General features: G+C 38.8%; 1 protein-coding gene across 1 annotated transcript in view; it reads left to right on the top strand.

The window, feature by feature from the left end:
• The window catches only part of LOC107122710 (CUB and sushi domain-containing protein 1-like), a gene marked incomplete at both ends in the record, with an annotated part of 269,905 nt that overhangs the window by 20,138 nt on the left and 231,965 nt on the right, over positions 1-17,802 (top strand). The window contains 4 exon segments of the mRNA XM_015425844.1: positions 1,669-1,860; positions 4,901-5,039; positions 6,258-6,445; positions 13,921-14,115. Of these exon segments, the coding sequence (XP_015281330.1) occupies positions 1,669-1,860; positions 4,901-5,039; positions 6,258-6,445; positions 13,921-14,115 (714 nt within the window).

The following is a 17,802-nucleotide window of genomic DNA, read 5'->3' as shown; positions in this document are numbered from 1 at the left end:
AGAGGCTGCAGGTGTGGGGGAGAGATGGAAAGCTGAACAGTGAGGGGGAAATAAAGGTACATTGATGCTTGGCTGGGAAGGAGATAGGGTTGCCAACTCCAGGTAGAGGCTGCAGGGGGGGATGGAAAGCTGAACAGTGAGGGGAAATGATGGTAGATTGGTGCTTGGCTGGGAAGGAGATAGGGTTGCCAACTGCAGGTGGAAAATTCCTGGAGATTTGAGGGATGGAACCTGGAAAGGGTGAGGTTTGAGGAGGGATGGGACTTCAGACAGGTACAGTGCCATAGACTGTGCCCTCCAAACCAGCCATTCCCTCATGGGGAACCACTGTTGCCAAAATCCAGCTGAGGGTTGGAGATCACTCAGAATTCCAACTGGTCTCCAGATGGCATCGATCAGTTCCCCTGGAGAAAATGGTGGACTCTGTGTCCATATACCTTGCTGAGTTGCCCCCCCCCCCATGACAGCCAAAGTTATGTGGCAGTCAGGGCTTCAGAGCATGGTGAGGGCTGCTGGTGAGGGGGAGATGGAAAGCTGATCAATGAGGGGGAAATGAAGGTAGGTTGATGCTTGGCTGGGAAGTAGATAGGGTTGCCAACTCCAGCTGGGAAAATCCTGGATATTTGAGAGATGGAGCCTCTAGAGGGTGAAGTTTGAGGAGGAGTGGGGCCTCAGACAGGTACAATGCCATAGACTCTGCCCTCCAAACCACCCATTCTGTAATGGGGAACCACTGTTGCCAATCTCCAGGTGGGGTCTGGAGATCACTCAGAATCACAACTGCTCTCCAGATGGCATTGATCCGTTCCCCTGGAGAAAATGGTGGACTCTGTGCCCTTATACCCTGCTGAGGTTGCCATGGCAAATTGATTCTGAGTGCTCACAGCTTTGGCACTCTCCCAGAGCCTCTTTCTAGCGCTCATTGTATTTATTTCCACAATGGGCCTTATTCCTAGTTCCTCCATATTTCTTTTTTAAAAACTCCTTGCACACAGAAAACTAGCTTGTCAGGGTGAATACTAGCAGTACCATCTTAGGCAGAGCTATAACCTTCTAAGTCGATTGAAATCAGTGGGCATAGAAGGCTGTAACTCTGATTAGGATGGCATTGTAAGTAATAACTCTATGCAAGTTCTGTTGAAATCAGCATTTTGAATTCAGTGCAAAAATCTCCTGTTTCAGTCCTTTGTGATTAAATATAATACAGGTTTGCTGAATAGCATTTGATTTGACTTGTTGCTTACGGACTCTTGTTCTCGGCTATAAAGCACTCCGATTCAAAGAATGTTAACTAAATTACAGTGCTTTATGGAAATGCTGCCTAAAATGTAGAGGAATTAACAGAAACAGTATTAAAGGAAGTAAAAGGAAATTTTAGGTTTGGGGGGGATTAGCTTGACACAGAATACAAAAGCCCTACTATTATTTTCTAGCATGTTATCTTTTGTTATCCACTAAAGAAAATTAGGAGACTGGCTTGAACAAGATGCTTCAAAATGAGCACTTACCTGCAGAAACAATCACATAAACTATGGTCCCTGTAAGCATGGGAACAAATAATGGTGTACCTGAACAAATACCTCTGTTTAAAAAATGTATTATGCCATGTAAAGTTTTGATGATGTATAAGTTGTGTCTAAAACATTTGGTTCCATTATTCACTTGCAGCATCAGTTGCATCAACTTGTAATGATCCTGGGACCCCACAGAATGGAAGCAGATATGGAGACAGTCGAGAGCCTGGGGATACAATCACCTTCCAGTGTGACCCAGGGTATCAGCTGCAAGGGCAGGCGAAAATTACTTGTGTACAGCTGAATAATCGATTCTTTTGGCAGCCTGATGCTCCTACATGTTTAGGTATTGAAACATTGGGCACATTTGCAGTTTTAAACACCTTTCAATTCCTACAGTTTTACTAAGTTCTCATTTTGTGTTGTGTACATGATTGCCATGCATACACTGGTCTTTCCTTTATCAAATGTTGAAGTGTGTTTATTATTTAGCTATTTTTTGCCCTACTTTTGCCCCCAATGGGGACCCAACACAGTTTATATCATTCCCCTCCTCCCTTTATCCTCAAAAACAATCCTGTGGGGAAAGTTAGGAATAAGGAGTAAAATATTCATGCCATTAAACATTTGTGTACACATGCTTGGGAATCTGGACTGAGTTGGAGCTACCCAGCATGCATATGTAAGACAGGATACCTTCACTTTTAAACCTTCACAAAGTTTTTAATTTAGGTTGCCCACATGAAGTTTTTGGTACCCTTGTTGACCCGAGTTTGGGAATAACACACCCATACTGATCAAGAAAAGAAACTATTGCTTTGTTAACATTAACTTTATAATTATACAACAATAGATTTTACATAGGGTTTTATCCTTCAACACACTGGGCTAATGGTGCAAGGCCAGCCCAAGAGGATCCTCTGTCAGCATTCTTTTGGCAGAAGTCACCATCCATCGCTCATTGGGGTAGTAGGATACAATCCATAATTAATTTTTACATATATAAAACCCAACAGCCATTTTCGTTACAGTTTTGGCATTCCAACCTCATGTAATAGGAAAGTGTGTTACTCGTGAACCTTCCAATATTCACAGTTAACATACTGTGTGAACCGGACAATACACTTTACCCCAGCTTTGATACTCATGAATCTGTATCCAAAACTGGAAAATATGTCCATCCCTAGTTACATACACTATCAACTCTGTTTACCATAGCAATGTAAATCACCTTGGAGAAGATTTCAACTTCTTTTATTTTGCTTTTTCTGTATTTTTTTTTTAAACAAGTACTAAATCCACTGAATAAAAACGTTACGATGAAATGGCCTGGGTACATTTTAATAAGAAGAAATAACCCTGAAAGCTTTTCAGGTTAAAATCTTCATTATCAAACAAACAAGTGTATTTGAGGCCTCAGAGGTTTAACAGATACATTAAAAATACAGTTTTTAAAATGTGCACAAAGTTGTATTTTTGTATGCTGAGGATACCTGGGATTTAATAGTTCTTCTTAGTGTCCTGACTGTTGTCAACAGTCATTGGTGTCCATTTTTTGTGGCATTAACACTTTATATGTTCCCTGAAAACAGTTGTGTGTCCTACCTCAGCTGAGTCATCAGAAGGTGTATACATTTTTGAGTCTTCAATATGAAGGAGCTCAGTCTATTTTTAAACAAAATGACTGGGCTCCATTGATTACTATTGTTTCTTCAATGTGAATTAAAGGTGCTTGGTATCCTTTAACAAGACATCTAATTTTAAGTGCATGATTGTGGATTTAGTTGCTTGCCAGCAGGCAAACAATTGTGCTTTTTCATTTTAGTGGCTGGGTTTTTGTTTTGTTTTTTTGATTGGGGAACATGTTTCTCAAGCAAACAAAAATATTTTATATGTTTTTGGCTATAAAAGAGACAGAAGAATCTTAAATTTTAAATATTTTCCTGCCAAATTTTTAGTTCAGCTTTTCTCTTCTCCCCCCTTGTCATATTCTTAAATTTTAAATATTTTCCTGCCAAATTCTCAATTACAGCAAGATGTTAATGATTTCTCAATTACTGCTTATCCTTTTAAAGTATAAATAATCAAAATAAATGATTAAGATCTTCCTGCTTGGGGTTCTGTGGTCATCGGAGGTTTGTTCAGTGCCTGGCCAAAGTCTTCATTATTAAATTCATTCCTTGTGAAACTTGCTAGGCTATGTCAAAGTTTCAAGTCTAAGCAATTAGTGAGTGCCCAAAACATGTCATATTTTGACATTTTTAGTTCAGCTTTTCTCTCCTCCCCCCTTGTCATATCTAGCCTGATTTTAACCAACAGAAAATTTCTCCTTTGCTATTCTCATTTTGCTTGTTATATTTGACCTACTTGATGGATGGTCACTCTTCCTTCCATCTTGGGGGACTGGCAAACAGAATTTCAGTTGCCTGGGTTGCAATTGCTTTTCCAATGGATATAATGATACATGTTTTTGCTGTTGTTTAATTATGTTTTGCTTACTTCGGGGGGAGGGGCTGCAACCCTGCATGAAATGAGTCTCGGTCTTCCTGTGCAGCAGCATGAAGTGGGAATGAAGCAAGGAGATACAATGTAGTGTACCACTTCACACTACCAATGAGCAATGATATTTTCAATGCAACCCGACATCAGAAAGCTCCCTGTCAGTAGAAAATTAGCACAATAAATAGGCCTGGAGTTCTCCTGAAATTACAACTTATCTCCACTGCAGAGATCAATTGCCTGGCAGCTTTGGATGTTGGATTCCATGGCATTACTTCCTTCCCCAACCTCTGCCCCCTTAGGTACCACCCTCAAATCTCCAGGAATTTTCCAGGCTCAAGGGGGCAACCCTTTTCCTCCCAGACCAGGTAGTTTAGGTGAAATTTTTTTGAATAATATTTCTTAACGTCTGAAGAGATAAAATCCATTTAATTCTGCTGTATGGGGTGACCAGACCAAAGACAAAGTCCCATATTCTACAATGTGATTTATGCAACCAGGCTTGCAGGCTTTATTTCACTTGTTTTATTTGTTCACCTCTTCATGCACTGAACTCTCAGTGCATTTTACAACTAAATAAGTAAACATAGAAACCCACACATTTGGTTAACATGCTATGTTTATTTATTTTGAAGATATGCATAGAACTTGTGTATGTATGTTCGGAGGGGGCATTGCTAGCACTGGGGAGTAAAAATGTTAGTAGGGGCATTCCTAGTGCTGGAGAGTTCTTATTGTTCCTGGGACTATTTTTTTTAAAGCTGATAAGAAGGGTACCAAAAAAATCAGGTGCTAAAGAATATATATCTCAAATTACTTTTACAGTAGCTCAGTGTGGCATGTGATCAATTTTACTTTCCTCTTCCCTCTTTTGTGTTTTGTGACAGCTGCCTGTGGTGGAAACCTTACAGGCCCTGCAGGTGTTATTTTATCACCAAACTACCCCCAGCCGTATCCTCCTGGGAAGGAATGTGACTGGAGAATAAAAGTAAACCCTGATTTTGTCATTGCCTTGATATTCAAAAGGTACCATTTCTCAAGCCATGCTTTTCTTTAGCAGTAGCAGTTTTTTTTAATGTCACATTTGAAAATTACATCATTTATCACTTCATAGCATTCCTAATTACATTTTTTTCCAGCTATGACCTGCAGTCTATATCAGGACACTCTGTATCGCTGATATATGATGACATAAAAGCACATAAGAATATAAGAAACGTCTTGCTGGATCATCCATCCAAGAGTGGACAGATGCCCATATGCAGGCCATGAAACTTAAAGGCTGTCCCTGTTGTTTACACCCATCATCTGACTTTAAATGTAGAAGCCACCTTTCACTTACTAGCTAAATAGCTTTTTTAAAAAAAAGATCTTCATTCCATTTTCTAACAATACTTAATGTGAAACTTACCTTTTCCCTGCCACTGCACACTAAGTTCACATCCCCCCCCCCCCCCCCGTATTTTTTTTTTTCTTCCCAAGATCTCTTTGTAGGTTAGTTAATTGAAGTTTGGAACTCATGGAGCATATGGATTTTTTTTTTAAAAAAAATTGCTTTAATTTCTTTGCTTTAATAAATTAGCAACTTGACTTTCAGAGTTTGATATCATCTGTTAGATAAATTTTTTTAAGGTATACTTAAGAGCATTGTTTTCCAAAGTATGTTGTCGAAGGCTTTCACGGTCAGAATTCCAGATGCATATCAGTGCTCTGGTGTTGAAGTTGCCCAACTTTTTAAAGTATGTCTAAAAAACATCAAGGACCTTACAGTTAGATATGAATCCAGTAGCGCCTTAGAGACCAACAAGAGTTTCAGAGTATAAGCTTTTGGGGGTCAAAGGCTGTGATCGCACAAGCTTCCAATCCCCTTTCAGTGCACTTTCCAACTGGATTTTACTGTGTGAACTGTCAAAATCCATTTGGAAAGTGGACTGAAAGTGGATTATTTAGTGTGTGTGATTGCAGCCAAAGCTCCCTTTGTCAAACCTTACAGGTCTAGCTATATGATAGCTTAAGAAAGAAAAAAGGGATGAATATAAACACAACATTGTGTGACAACTGAAAATGAATTACAGAATGAAGTCATATTTTATAATACGCAGGTGTTTTAGATCCTGGAATAAAAGAATGCTTTCTGATACAGCATATTACAAATGTTAGAAGAAAAATACCATCAGAACACTGATGACATAAACTTATTTGTTCAAGAAAGACATATCTTATTTTCTTGGTTCTCTATTTTAGCTTCAATATGGAACCCAGCTACGATTTTTTACATATTTATGAAGGAGAAGATTCCAACAGCCCTCTAATTGGCAGTTTTCAAGGCTCCCAGGCTCCAGAAAGAATAGAGAGCAGTGGTAATAGCTTGTTTCTGGCATTTCGTAGTGATGCTTCTGTTGGCATGTCAGGATTTGCCATTGAATATAAAGGTAAATTTATAATATTTGCATTCAAATATAAAAACACAATGTCTTTTATCTATTCATTGTTGAAATAAAGTTTAGGACTTTGGAGTACTATTCCAGGTGTTCTGCATTGTTAGTTAACTTTCGTTCAAAGAATTCGCTTATTCCACGAAAAATCAGGGACTCTATCAAGCTGGTGCAAGTTTTATGGTTACATATCAAGTGCTAGTAAACAAAGCAAGAAATACTGCTTGATACTACTAGTATATCTAACAAAGATTTAAAAATAGAGTTGGGACATTTATTTTAGAATAAAATGTTATAAAACATATGCATATTTTAATTATATAGAATTGGATTCAAAGGTGGTCTTTCATTTAAGTAAGAGTTGGATTCGACTGGCTTTCGAGCAAGGGAAACCTTTATGGCCAATAACATAAGGTTCCCTTCTGTTAGTAGAAAGATATCTTTGGATCCAAGCCCTCAGTCTGGTTCTAACCTATTTAATTAAAAAGAAAACAAAAAAACCCCTCCATCTGCAGTAGCAAAATTACCGATATTGTAAAAATAAACAGTAGCATTGGAGGATGTGAAATATTTGTAGTCCGATCCCAAACATCTTTGGAAGTACTGTCCATTAAGTTGAGCAAGCTTGCATAGGACTCCAGCCTTGAAGCCTTATGTTACCAACATTTATTCAAAGAAGTAAGTTCTATTGAGTTCAGTGGAATCCATTCCCAGTTACATGTACACATGATTGCTGCTCTAGTCTGTGTATCTCAATACAAGGATTTAGCTGTCATATATAAAAAGCAAGTCATGCTGGTGATGACTCACCTACTCTCCCAAGGGCCACTGGGGAAGCTGCCTTGGCATCCTCCATTCTTACACCCCCATTTATGACACATTGCACCTTGGGAGTTGTAGTTCTCAGCTGGCCTTACTGCAACCATAGCAAAGGAAATTAGAACAACAACTCCCAAATTCGGAGTCCCAAGAGGCCGTGGGGCATTAACAGAGAGTCAGTTGAAGTGTTAGAGCCAGTTTGGTGTAGTGGTTAGGAGTGTGGACTAATCTGGGAGAACTGGGTCTGATTCCCCACTCCTCCACATGCAGCTGATGGTGTGACCTTGGGTCAGTTATAAGTTCTTTCAGAGCTGTTATCTCAGGAGCAATTCTCAGAAGAGCTCTCTCAGCCCCACCTACTTCACAGGGTGTCTGTTGTGGGGGGGAGAAGGGAAAGGAGATTGTAAGCCACTCTGACACTCCTTTGGTTAGTGAAATCCAATCTCCTCCTCCTCTTCCTTCTCCTCTTTCGTCTTCTTCTTCTTCTGTTTAATAGAAAGGAAAGGCCTGGACATCTCCTTGAATTACAGTTGATCTCCAGACGGAGGGTAAGCTCTATGGCAGTATACCTCACTGAAGTCCTTCAACAAACCTGGCCCTCCCCTAAGCATTGCCAACCTCCAGGATCAGTTCTCCTGGAGAAAATGGCTGCTTTGGGCAGTGGACTCTTTGGCATTATTCCCTGCTGAGGTCCCTCCCTGCCTCCAAACCCTGCCCTCCCCAGGCTCTACCCCGCAAATCTACAGATATTTCCCAACCCAGAGTTGGCAACCCTGTAACTGGCTACAGAACTCCTTTCCAGACCCTTGAAACCCACAGTACATGGCATATGAGGAGGTGCTTTTCTATCTTAGTTGGCAGAAACTAAGACTGCAGCCATGAAATTAAAAGATGCCTGCTCCTTGGGAGGAAAGCGATGGCAAACCTAGCCAGCATAATAAAAAGTAGAGACATCACCCGGCCAACAAAAGTCCATATGGTCAAAGCAATGGTAGTAGTGTATGGCTGAAAAGTTGGACCATAAGGAAGGATGAGTGCCGAAGAATAGATTTTTTTGAATTATGGTGATGGAGAAGACTCTTGAGAGTCCCTTGGACTGCAAGGAGATCAAATCAGTCAATCCTAAAAGAAATCGACCCTGACTGTTCCCTGGAAGGCCAAATTTTGAAGATGAAGCTCAAATACTTTGGCCACCAAATGAGAAGGGAACATCCACTGGAGAAGACCCTGATGCTGGGAAAGATTGAAGGTCAAAGAAGAAGGAGACAGCAAAGGATGAGATGGTTATGCAACGAACATGAAATTAAGCAAACTCCGGAGCACAATGGAAGACAGGAGGGCATGGCATGATGTGGTCCATGAGGTTGCAAAGAGTCGGACTTGACTGTGCGACTGAACAACAACTGGCAGTGCATAGCCTCAAATCAACATATGTCAGGGGTGGAGGGAACCATACTTGTTTCCATGTGGCTCTCCTCTCATATTACCCACTTGGGGCAGCAAAATGCCTTATGGCTAAGCAGGAGGAAATAAACATGGCTTGCCTCCCTCTGTTTTCCCCTTCCCTCCATGAGTCCCAGCCAGGACACTCACCTGGAACCTCTTTCTAGAGCTTGTTGAATTTCTTCCCACAATGGGCCTTACTCCTAGTATATCCATATTTCATGTGTTTGTGGTCTGGATCCAGCAATATGCAAGTGGAATTATGAATCGACTTAGCACAGTTCCACTTGCACAAGATCTAGTGTAACACCTAGGACTTCCCTCCCTATATATTATAGTGCCCAGAAATTGGTTGCATAAGATCTTGCATACCTGTGTACCTAGGACAGATCTGTGTACCTAGGACAGACTACTAAACTCAAAAATGGATTTTGCACAAGATCTAGTGTAACACCTAGGACTTCCGTCCCTATATATTATAGTGCCCAGAAATTGGTTGCATAAGATCTTGCATAAGCAGAAACATAAGTGAGGATGCAATACATCTGACATTGCTCAAGCGGCTACCACAGCTTCAGAGCAGAGTAGAGGCTGCAGGTGGAGGGGAGATGGAAAGTCAGAGGGGCAGATAAAGGGAGGTTGATGGCTGGCTGGAAAGGGTTGCCAACTCCAGGTTGGGAAATTCCTGGAGATTTGAGGGATGGAGCCTGAGTTAAATTAACTAAACCAAGGTGCATCACCTTTTCACTGTTAGCTAAAATTTGGGGTGGTGGTGGAAAGTCCACATATGCCCCCCCGTGGCTGTTTTTAAGAAGATTTGAGAAATTTGGATTGTTATCACAGTCTTTCATGCTTCATCTAGATCAGTCGTAAGTTTTTCTGTTTCAGTCTTTTTTGTGTTACCAGTTAGGTTTCTCCATACCTAGTAGTTGCAATATCAGAGAACAGACTAGCAAGCAAATAAGAAACACTGCTTATGTAGAATCAAGTGATCCAGCCATGTGAATGGTATGAAGTTCTCCAATGTCAAGTTCTATATAACTTTCCTAATTAGGAAACATTCCTGCCAGTTGCCTTATCAACTGATTCATTAGTCCCTCTTTCTCCCTCTGACTTCTGTGTACCTAGGACAGACTACTAAACTCAAAAATGGATTTTAAACTGTTACTGTTACTAAATTTTCAATTTGTAGTAAGTATAATGCATCTGATTTTGACCCAGAGCAATCTGGCCTGGTGTTGGGACAGAGACAACATTATTTATTTAATTTCATTTATACCCCGCCCTCCCCGCATGCGGGCTCAGGGCGGCTTACACGGCACAACAGTGCAATAAAATATAACACATTAAAACAATTTAGGCACGCAAAGTGCGATAAGTTGCTCTGGTGGACAAACTCCACTTAGAGACAGACATAGGTGACCTAGGTTCTTTGATACATTGGATTACTCCATCCTGTTAAATCATTTGAGAGGTGATGCAGGAATGAGGGAAATGGTACTCCAATAGTGAGGCAAGGAAAATTGTGCCAATGTGAGCAGGATTTTCAAAAATATGTGCCTTCCTGTCCATACAGTATGTAAACATATTTTGTAATATTTGTAAAAAGATTGTATCAAGTCAGGTTTGGAAAAGATCAAAGCAAAGCAGAGGAAAACCCGGAAAGTGGGTGAATGGTCAGCAATATCATATGGATGTTCTGGAAAAAAGAAACAGTCAGTTTGGATACCAAACCAGAGCAAAACCTCCATGTGGAAGCAGCCTAAGATCTATTATTGTTGTCATATTATGCCAGTCTTAGAACATTTATGTTAGTTGTTGATATATTTTGGGGCTGATTTTAACCTTTGAAGGTGCCTGAAGCTTACATATCCACCTCTCCTGTTAAGAACCTATATGGCAGCCCCATTCATGAAACCAGTCACTCTTTTTTGTCCCCTCTAAAAGGACGTTTAGAATGATGAGGACTTTTGTGTTCCAAGAATTTTGTGGGGTGGAATACTTTGGAACGAGTTGCTAGTAGAAGTAAGAACTGTTTCTACCCTCTCCAGCTTGTGTAGGCTGTGTAAGGCTGCTTTACTTGCAAAAACCTTCTGTTCAGGTTTACTGCTGTTGATCTGAATGGCCATCTCTGAAAGAAAGACATTTATTGTTGTCTTTAACTTTTTTAATGTGGATAGATGGTAATTTAATTTATGTATTGTTTTATAATTCATTTTAGTGTTGTAAACCACCTTGAGGCCCCCTTAGTGAGCAAAGACAGTTTAGAGATAATATAATAAATAATTAAATGCATAGATATAATTATATTACTCAACAGGGGGATGAAGTTCAGGTTTGATTAGTTAATATCTGAATGCACATTTCTGATCATATTTTAAGCCCAAAGACTATATATTTATAGATGTGTTGAGATCAAAGTGTTTTTCTACAAAAATCATATTTCCTTCTTAATTTTTTTTGTATTTTTTTATTAATCCAATTTCAAATACCTGAGGTTCAATAAAATGCATTTTATGTTTGTTTGTTTGTTGGATGGTTGCATGCCTGTGCTCTGTTTCTGCCATATAAAAATAGGAACTGCTGTTTAGGGAAGATCTTCTCAAATGGAAATGTTGCATACAATCTAAATATGAAGAAATGGTGTACATCTGCTTAATATATTCCAATAAAGCACACATTTGGGTGCAGATTATTTCAGGATTGATTTGCATACATGTTCATTTATTTCTCAACAGCTATATCAAATGGAAATCTTGCTATTTTATCTGGCAGCTGTTCCTAGCCAATCAGAAGATATGCATTTGCATAAACCTTTCAGATTATTTTTCCGTAAGGATGCCATGAACATGCAGATTCCTCTGCATTTCTTTGCTTAAATGTCTTTGCTTAAATTAGCTGTTTTTCTTTGCTTAAATTTGCATTCGTGCTTAGAATTGTTTTTGACAGAGCAGATACTGCTGTAGCTTCTTTGTAGAAATCCTCTCCTAGTGTATCTGAAATACGTAAAATCACCCAAAGCATGTTTCAAAGAGAATTGGGTTATTAATAAAGTTCTGAAGAAAGAAATGCTAAAACAATATCACATTTTAAAAAGGTAATCAAGAATTTCTTATTATTTGAAAAAGTGACTAAAGTGCACTGTTCCTGCAAAATGTTGAATTATTAAATGCAGGGATCTGTTTAGTCTCTTAACATTGGAAAAATTAGCATTCTAAAAAAGAATATTTTAGATGGCCAAGACCATGGTGCTGTCAGATGAGCACTTGCCAATCAGAAGATTGGAATGACATTAATAAATGTGTTGAATGTTTCCCCGTAATTGTCTGTAAAATACCTCTATCTGTATAATCAAATTATTTTAAATGCTTCAGTTATAACCTTGAAAAAAGCATACCTTAATGATACAAATTATGTATCAAACATCAAAATGTATTATGCTTAATCCTCTAAGTATTATGTATTATTCAAGCCCCACTGTGTCTAATGGTTTGTTATTTTCTACCAATATGAAAACACATAATCCACCCAAAGCATAGAAGGCAGTGAAATTAAGCCTACATTTTTAGAATTAAATCTTTCCAAGTGCATGGATGTAGTGTTTCAGTGTCCTTCATAGCTCCTTTTCTTCATACTCTAATAGTAGTCAAAGCAAAATAAACAATGTATCCTAAGTTTAATTTGTATCATTTATATAGGTTAAAGTTTTTTGTGTGCAGAATTTCCTTTTGCTTCTGTGAAGATGGTCCTCAGTATGAATTGCTGAGAGTGCATTCATAGGGTAATAGTTAATACATGGTACCTATTGTCACACTTTTTTGGCTTAGGGTGCTGGATCCTTGTACCAATAGATACTTATACCAACAGAATGAGTTCATGTTTTAGATTGCTCAAGAGTGAAAAAGTGCAAGAGAGAGAAGATGTGATTCTTTTCAGGTACTAAAAATATACAGTGGATTCAAGCCAATGCTCAAGGGTTATAAAGCATTGCATTCCTCACAACAGAATTTTTGTGAATGGGAAGAAGCAGGGTACATAGGAGTTTTCTAAAAAAAAAATCCTCTTTCTCCATCCATATTTCCTGGCTACATGAGCCATCATGGACAGCCACTGCAGTCTCTTTGTTTAGGGGAAGCCACATCCATCGCCTAAGATCAAAGTGTCCCAGATCATGTGATAGCTTTGGGCCAAAGGGGGAAGCAGTTGAGCTTGCTGCTTCTGTCTCCACTGTGTAATCACCATTTATTTATATGTATTTAAAACATTTATTAGCTGCCTTTCTTCCTTGTGGAGAACAAGGTGGCTTACAAACATTAATAGAACACATAGAACAAAATATTTTAAAAACATAAAACCAAAATTTAAAATCACTACTCAGGACTGCTACTAAACTTAACCAAATGCTGTCCTAAATAAAGCCATCTTCAATTGCCTCCTGAAGACTAAAAGTGAGGGGGTAAGGCTCACCTCCCTGGGGAGGTTGTTACAAAATTGTGGTGCTGACACCGAAAAGGCCCTCAGGGTCACATGCACATTATAGCTGGAGACTAAAAGTGAGGGGGTAAGGCTCACCTTCCTGGGGATGTTGTTACAAAATTGTGGTGCTGACACTGAAAAGGCCCTCAGGGTCACATGCCCTCAGGGTCACATGCACTGACCACCAGTCTAGCTGCAGCATTCTGCACTAGCTGCAGCCTCCATATACTCTTAAAGGGTAACCCAAAGTAGAGTGCATTGCAGTAGTCCAGACTGGGTGTAACTAAGGCATGGATCACTGTGGCCAGATCTGACTGACCCAGGAACGGACACAATTGTTGCACCAGCAAAAGCTGGGCAAAAGCACAAAACTTTGTATTAAGCTTCCTTTCAGATGTGCTCCTAGCATTGACCTGTTATGTCTATCTGCCAAAAATTTGAGGCAGCGTGGAAATAGCATCCCAGTGCCTCCCTTGGACCTGTCGATTTGAGGACATGGGAGGTGTCATTTCAACTGTTAACGGGACTCTTTTTCCATCAGTAGGTATCCAGTCCTACCTAGCTGTCTTCCCTGTTTAGGGAACTTTGGTCATATATAGATATATCAGTACTAAAGTGAAGATTAGTGTTTGTAAAAACCTCCAATTGTTTCCTACATATTGTTGTACTAATACTTGTGGATTTGAATCTTAATATTTTATCTCTCCCTGTTTGTTTGGATTTTTTTAAATTAGAAAAACCACGAGAAGCTTGTTTTGATCCTGGCAATATAATGAATGGAACTAGAATTGGATCAGATTTTAAACTTGGATCAAGTATTACTTACCAGTGTGATTCTGGCTACAAGATTATTGATCCTTCCACAATCACTTGTGTGATTGGTGTTGATGGAAAACCTGCATGGAACAGAGTTTTACCATCTTGTAATGGTATGTATTGAATCTGAACACATCCCTTTCTTCAACTTTGGTACAGAACAGGCCATTTCCTTTTACTGCTCCCTTCTACAGAAACAAGGAAAGAAAATGTGGCTTATTATATACAATAATTCCATTGAAATTTCATTAACACCCCTCTGCAATAACAATTCTTCAGTCTTACATAGGGTTATTTTTGTGCCCATCCTGTTTTGCACTCTTTAAAAAATTGATGAAAATGTCCTCTTTTGGGGTTGGAAGATTAGGGATATTTCTAGTTAGTAGCAATGATCACAGCTTAAATAGTAGGGGTATTTAAAATGAGATTTGTCATAGTGATCACTTGTTTGAATGAGTCAGGAAATATGCCCTCTTTTTTGCTTTTCAAAACATGGTAATCCTAGTCTTACAAGAAAACAAAAACGTGCTCTAGCAGAATGTGGCAGTAGAGTTCAGAAGAAAGAATGATTTTAGTATACAGTAGTAAGTCCCTTTTCATTTTTTTTTCTTTTTTATTTTTCTTCTGTGCTTTTGTGATCATTTAGTTCCTGAATTTTCCTCTCCAGGTAGGAAAATCCTGAAGCCTAATCATTACCAAAAAATGCAATTATCTGAATGTCATGTGGCTTTTGTCAGTCAGTAGCAAACCACAGGATGTGACAACGGCATTTTATAATTTTTTAGAGGAGTCAGGAGGCTGAGATCTCTGTGTGTTTAATAAACATCTATCACCTGGAGGCGTTGTCTCTTGAGATCACGTTGTGTGGAAAGAACTGTGGACAAAACTTTCCTTGCATAGTTGATGTTTGCTGCAGCCCCCTTTTCCCCTTGAAAAGTTCCACCAGGAAGCTGGGAGAACCCTCAGGAATAGCATGTTTGAGTGAGAAGGGTAAATCAGCAGAATTTGTTCCCTCTCATGACATGAGTGGAAATGTTCTTCCATGCATGAAAGCTGCAGACTGAATCCAAACTGATATAATTTGTGAATAGATTGCTTCACCTTTGTGTAATTTGGATAAAACTGAACTACAGGGGGGTTTTGTGTTTATGAAGATCGTTCTCTTTTTTAAGCTTTGACCTTAAGTAAAAGTTCAGCAGTTCAAGACCCGGGTGCCGCATGATGGAGTGAGCTCCCATCTCTAGTTCCAGCTCCTGCCAACCTAGCAGTTCGAAAGCAAGAAATTGCAAGTAGATAAATAGGTACCACTTCAGTGGGAAGGTAACAGCGTTCCGTGCGCCTTGGTGTTTAGTCATGCCGGCCACATGACCACGGAAACGTCTTCGGACAGCGCTGGCTCTTCGGCTTTGAAACGGAGATGAGCACCGCAACCCTAGAGTCGGATTCGACTGGCTTTCGAGCAAGGGAACCTTTACCTTTACCTTTAAGTAAAACAGTACCACAGTATCGTAAAAAATATCACACGGCTGCTTCAAGAATGGAGAATGAATTTCCATGCTTTCTTCTCTGTTTTCCACATTTCTCAGTTCTTATACACAATGTCATACTCATCACAATCTTTTCATTGTTGCTGAATCAGCTTTCATGTTAGAGCTGATGTGATACTCATATTAATAGTAATATAATAATGATGAGATGATGAAAAGGAGGTGATGGTCTGAATACTTTAGCTTAAATAAATATTAATGCTGTTCAAAAATGTCTCATATTTCTCAGTGCTAACGGGTGATTTAATTGTGCAAGCCAACATTTACTTGAAGGTTTTTGATTGATCATTATATGATTAAAGCTTAGAAATCAAATATTTTTTATTAAGAAGCCCTTGTGTAGAACAAGGAACAAAGTACATTATAAGTACAACATATTAAATAGAATTTGTTGGTCTAGGAGGTTGAATTTTTATTTGCATATGGAATGAAGAGAATTCAAAGTAGTGAATGAATGCTTCATTAATGATTACCAAAAAGAATTTTTTAACAGGCAGTTTGAAACAGTGAACATCTCCCCCTAGCCACTGAACTTTGGATTAGGGAATTGCAATTTCCCCAAAGGAGTCCCTGTACCAGAATCCCTAGCCCTGTGATAGTGGTCTAAGAATGTCCTTACTCCCTTTCACAATCCAATTATTGCATCATGGTTCTCCTCAAACTTTCCTAATATACAGTTCAGTCAAAATTCTTGAGAGCAATTTTACAAGTCCCCAATGGGGTTCCAAATGCTCTTATTTGTATAGAGACAGTTATGGTAAAAGTTGAGGCAAAGCTATGAATTGTGGTGACAATGTTTTTGTTAAAGCTAGCTTTCCTACCCGAGGGATTGACAAGTCTAATTATGTTAGATCACTTTGAACCACCTTGGTTTAAGGTGCTAGAGAAGAAATTAGCCTCTTACGGCTTGTCTAAACAATATTTGTGCTCTATGGGTTACGAAAAGGCCACGTCTATGGCAAAACAGAGAATACTGGATATCTCAAAACAACACAATTTAAACATGGTAGGGAAATGGCAAGTACTCTTGGCTCCAGATAACAGAATAATCCCTATGCCCTACCTCTCCTGTTTACTAAATCAGGACTACAGAAGAGCATTTACACTAATGCGCTGGGATGTACTCCCATCTGTAGTCCTGGAAGGAAAATTTAATAAAATTCCTTATGAAGAAAGGATATGTCCCTGTTGTGCAGATGGTATTGAGTCTATAAAACACGTAATATTTGATTGTAAGGCATATAACAACATCCGCAAATCTCTTCCTTTCTCTAAGACACTTCCTCTTTCTTGTAGGCAAAGAATCTACCTTTTAAGAAGTTTTTTATCGGATAGGTGAGCAGAAGTTAATAATTGGGAGCCTAGGTTTGGATGGCTTGCCCTAGGAATTAGAAAAACTATATTAGCTCAAAAAGAGGAGAATTAATATTTAGTTTTATTAATTTTAATTAATATGGTTTTATGGAGTTTTTTCCCATTTTAAAAAACCTGCTTTTAAAATTCTGCTTCTATTTTAATGTGATATGTATCATTTATGTTGCAAGATATGCCATTGGTATACTATGTGCTGGTCAATGACCATGAATAAAACTTATACTATACTATACTATACTATACTATACTATACTATACTATACTATACTATACTATACTATACTATACTATACTATACTATACTATACTATACTATACTATACTATACTATACTATACTATACTATACTATACTATACTATACTATACTATACTATACTATACTATACTATACTATACTATACTATACTATACTATACTATACTATACTATACTATACTATACTATACTAATATAGTTTAAATGACCACCCAGGAGAACTTTTTAAGACAACAGACCCATCACACTATCAGCAATAACATGTTTTATCTCATTCACATGCAATATGGGATGAATATAAAACTCCTGCCATGGCCAATTTGACTCAAAGAGAAAAAAATCGTACTCAATTCTCCAGTATATTTATCTTGTATTGTGGGGAGGGTAGGTGGTCCAGAACAAAATCCAGAGGGAGCAGGCACCTTGGTTTTAAATACTGCAAATATTGTACTGTTGCCAGGCCAAAGGGTTGACAAGCATAACTGGTAACCAGTGGAAGAAGAGGAAGGCTGGAAGTTACAGACTCTAGTGTTTTTGGCAAGTGCTAGAACATTGCTCCTGATGCTATGATATGTCATTGCACTGGGGATGATGATCACATCCCCCCATCCCACCAGCCAGT

This window comes from Gekko japonicus, unplaced genomic scaffold (assembly GCF_001447785.1).
Source record: "Gekko japonicus isolate JY-2015 unplaced genomic scaffold, Gekko_japonicus_V1.1 scaffold2349, whole genome shotgun sequence".
Lineage (NCBI taxonomy): Eukaryota > Metazoa > Chordata > Lepidosauria > Squamata > Gekkonidae > Gekko > Gekko japonicus.
This window is presented reverse-complemented; position numbering and strand designations above follow the sequence as displayed.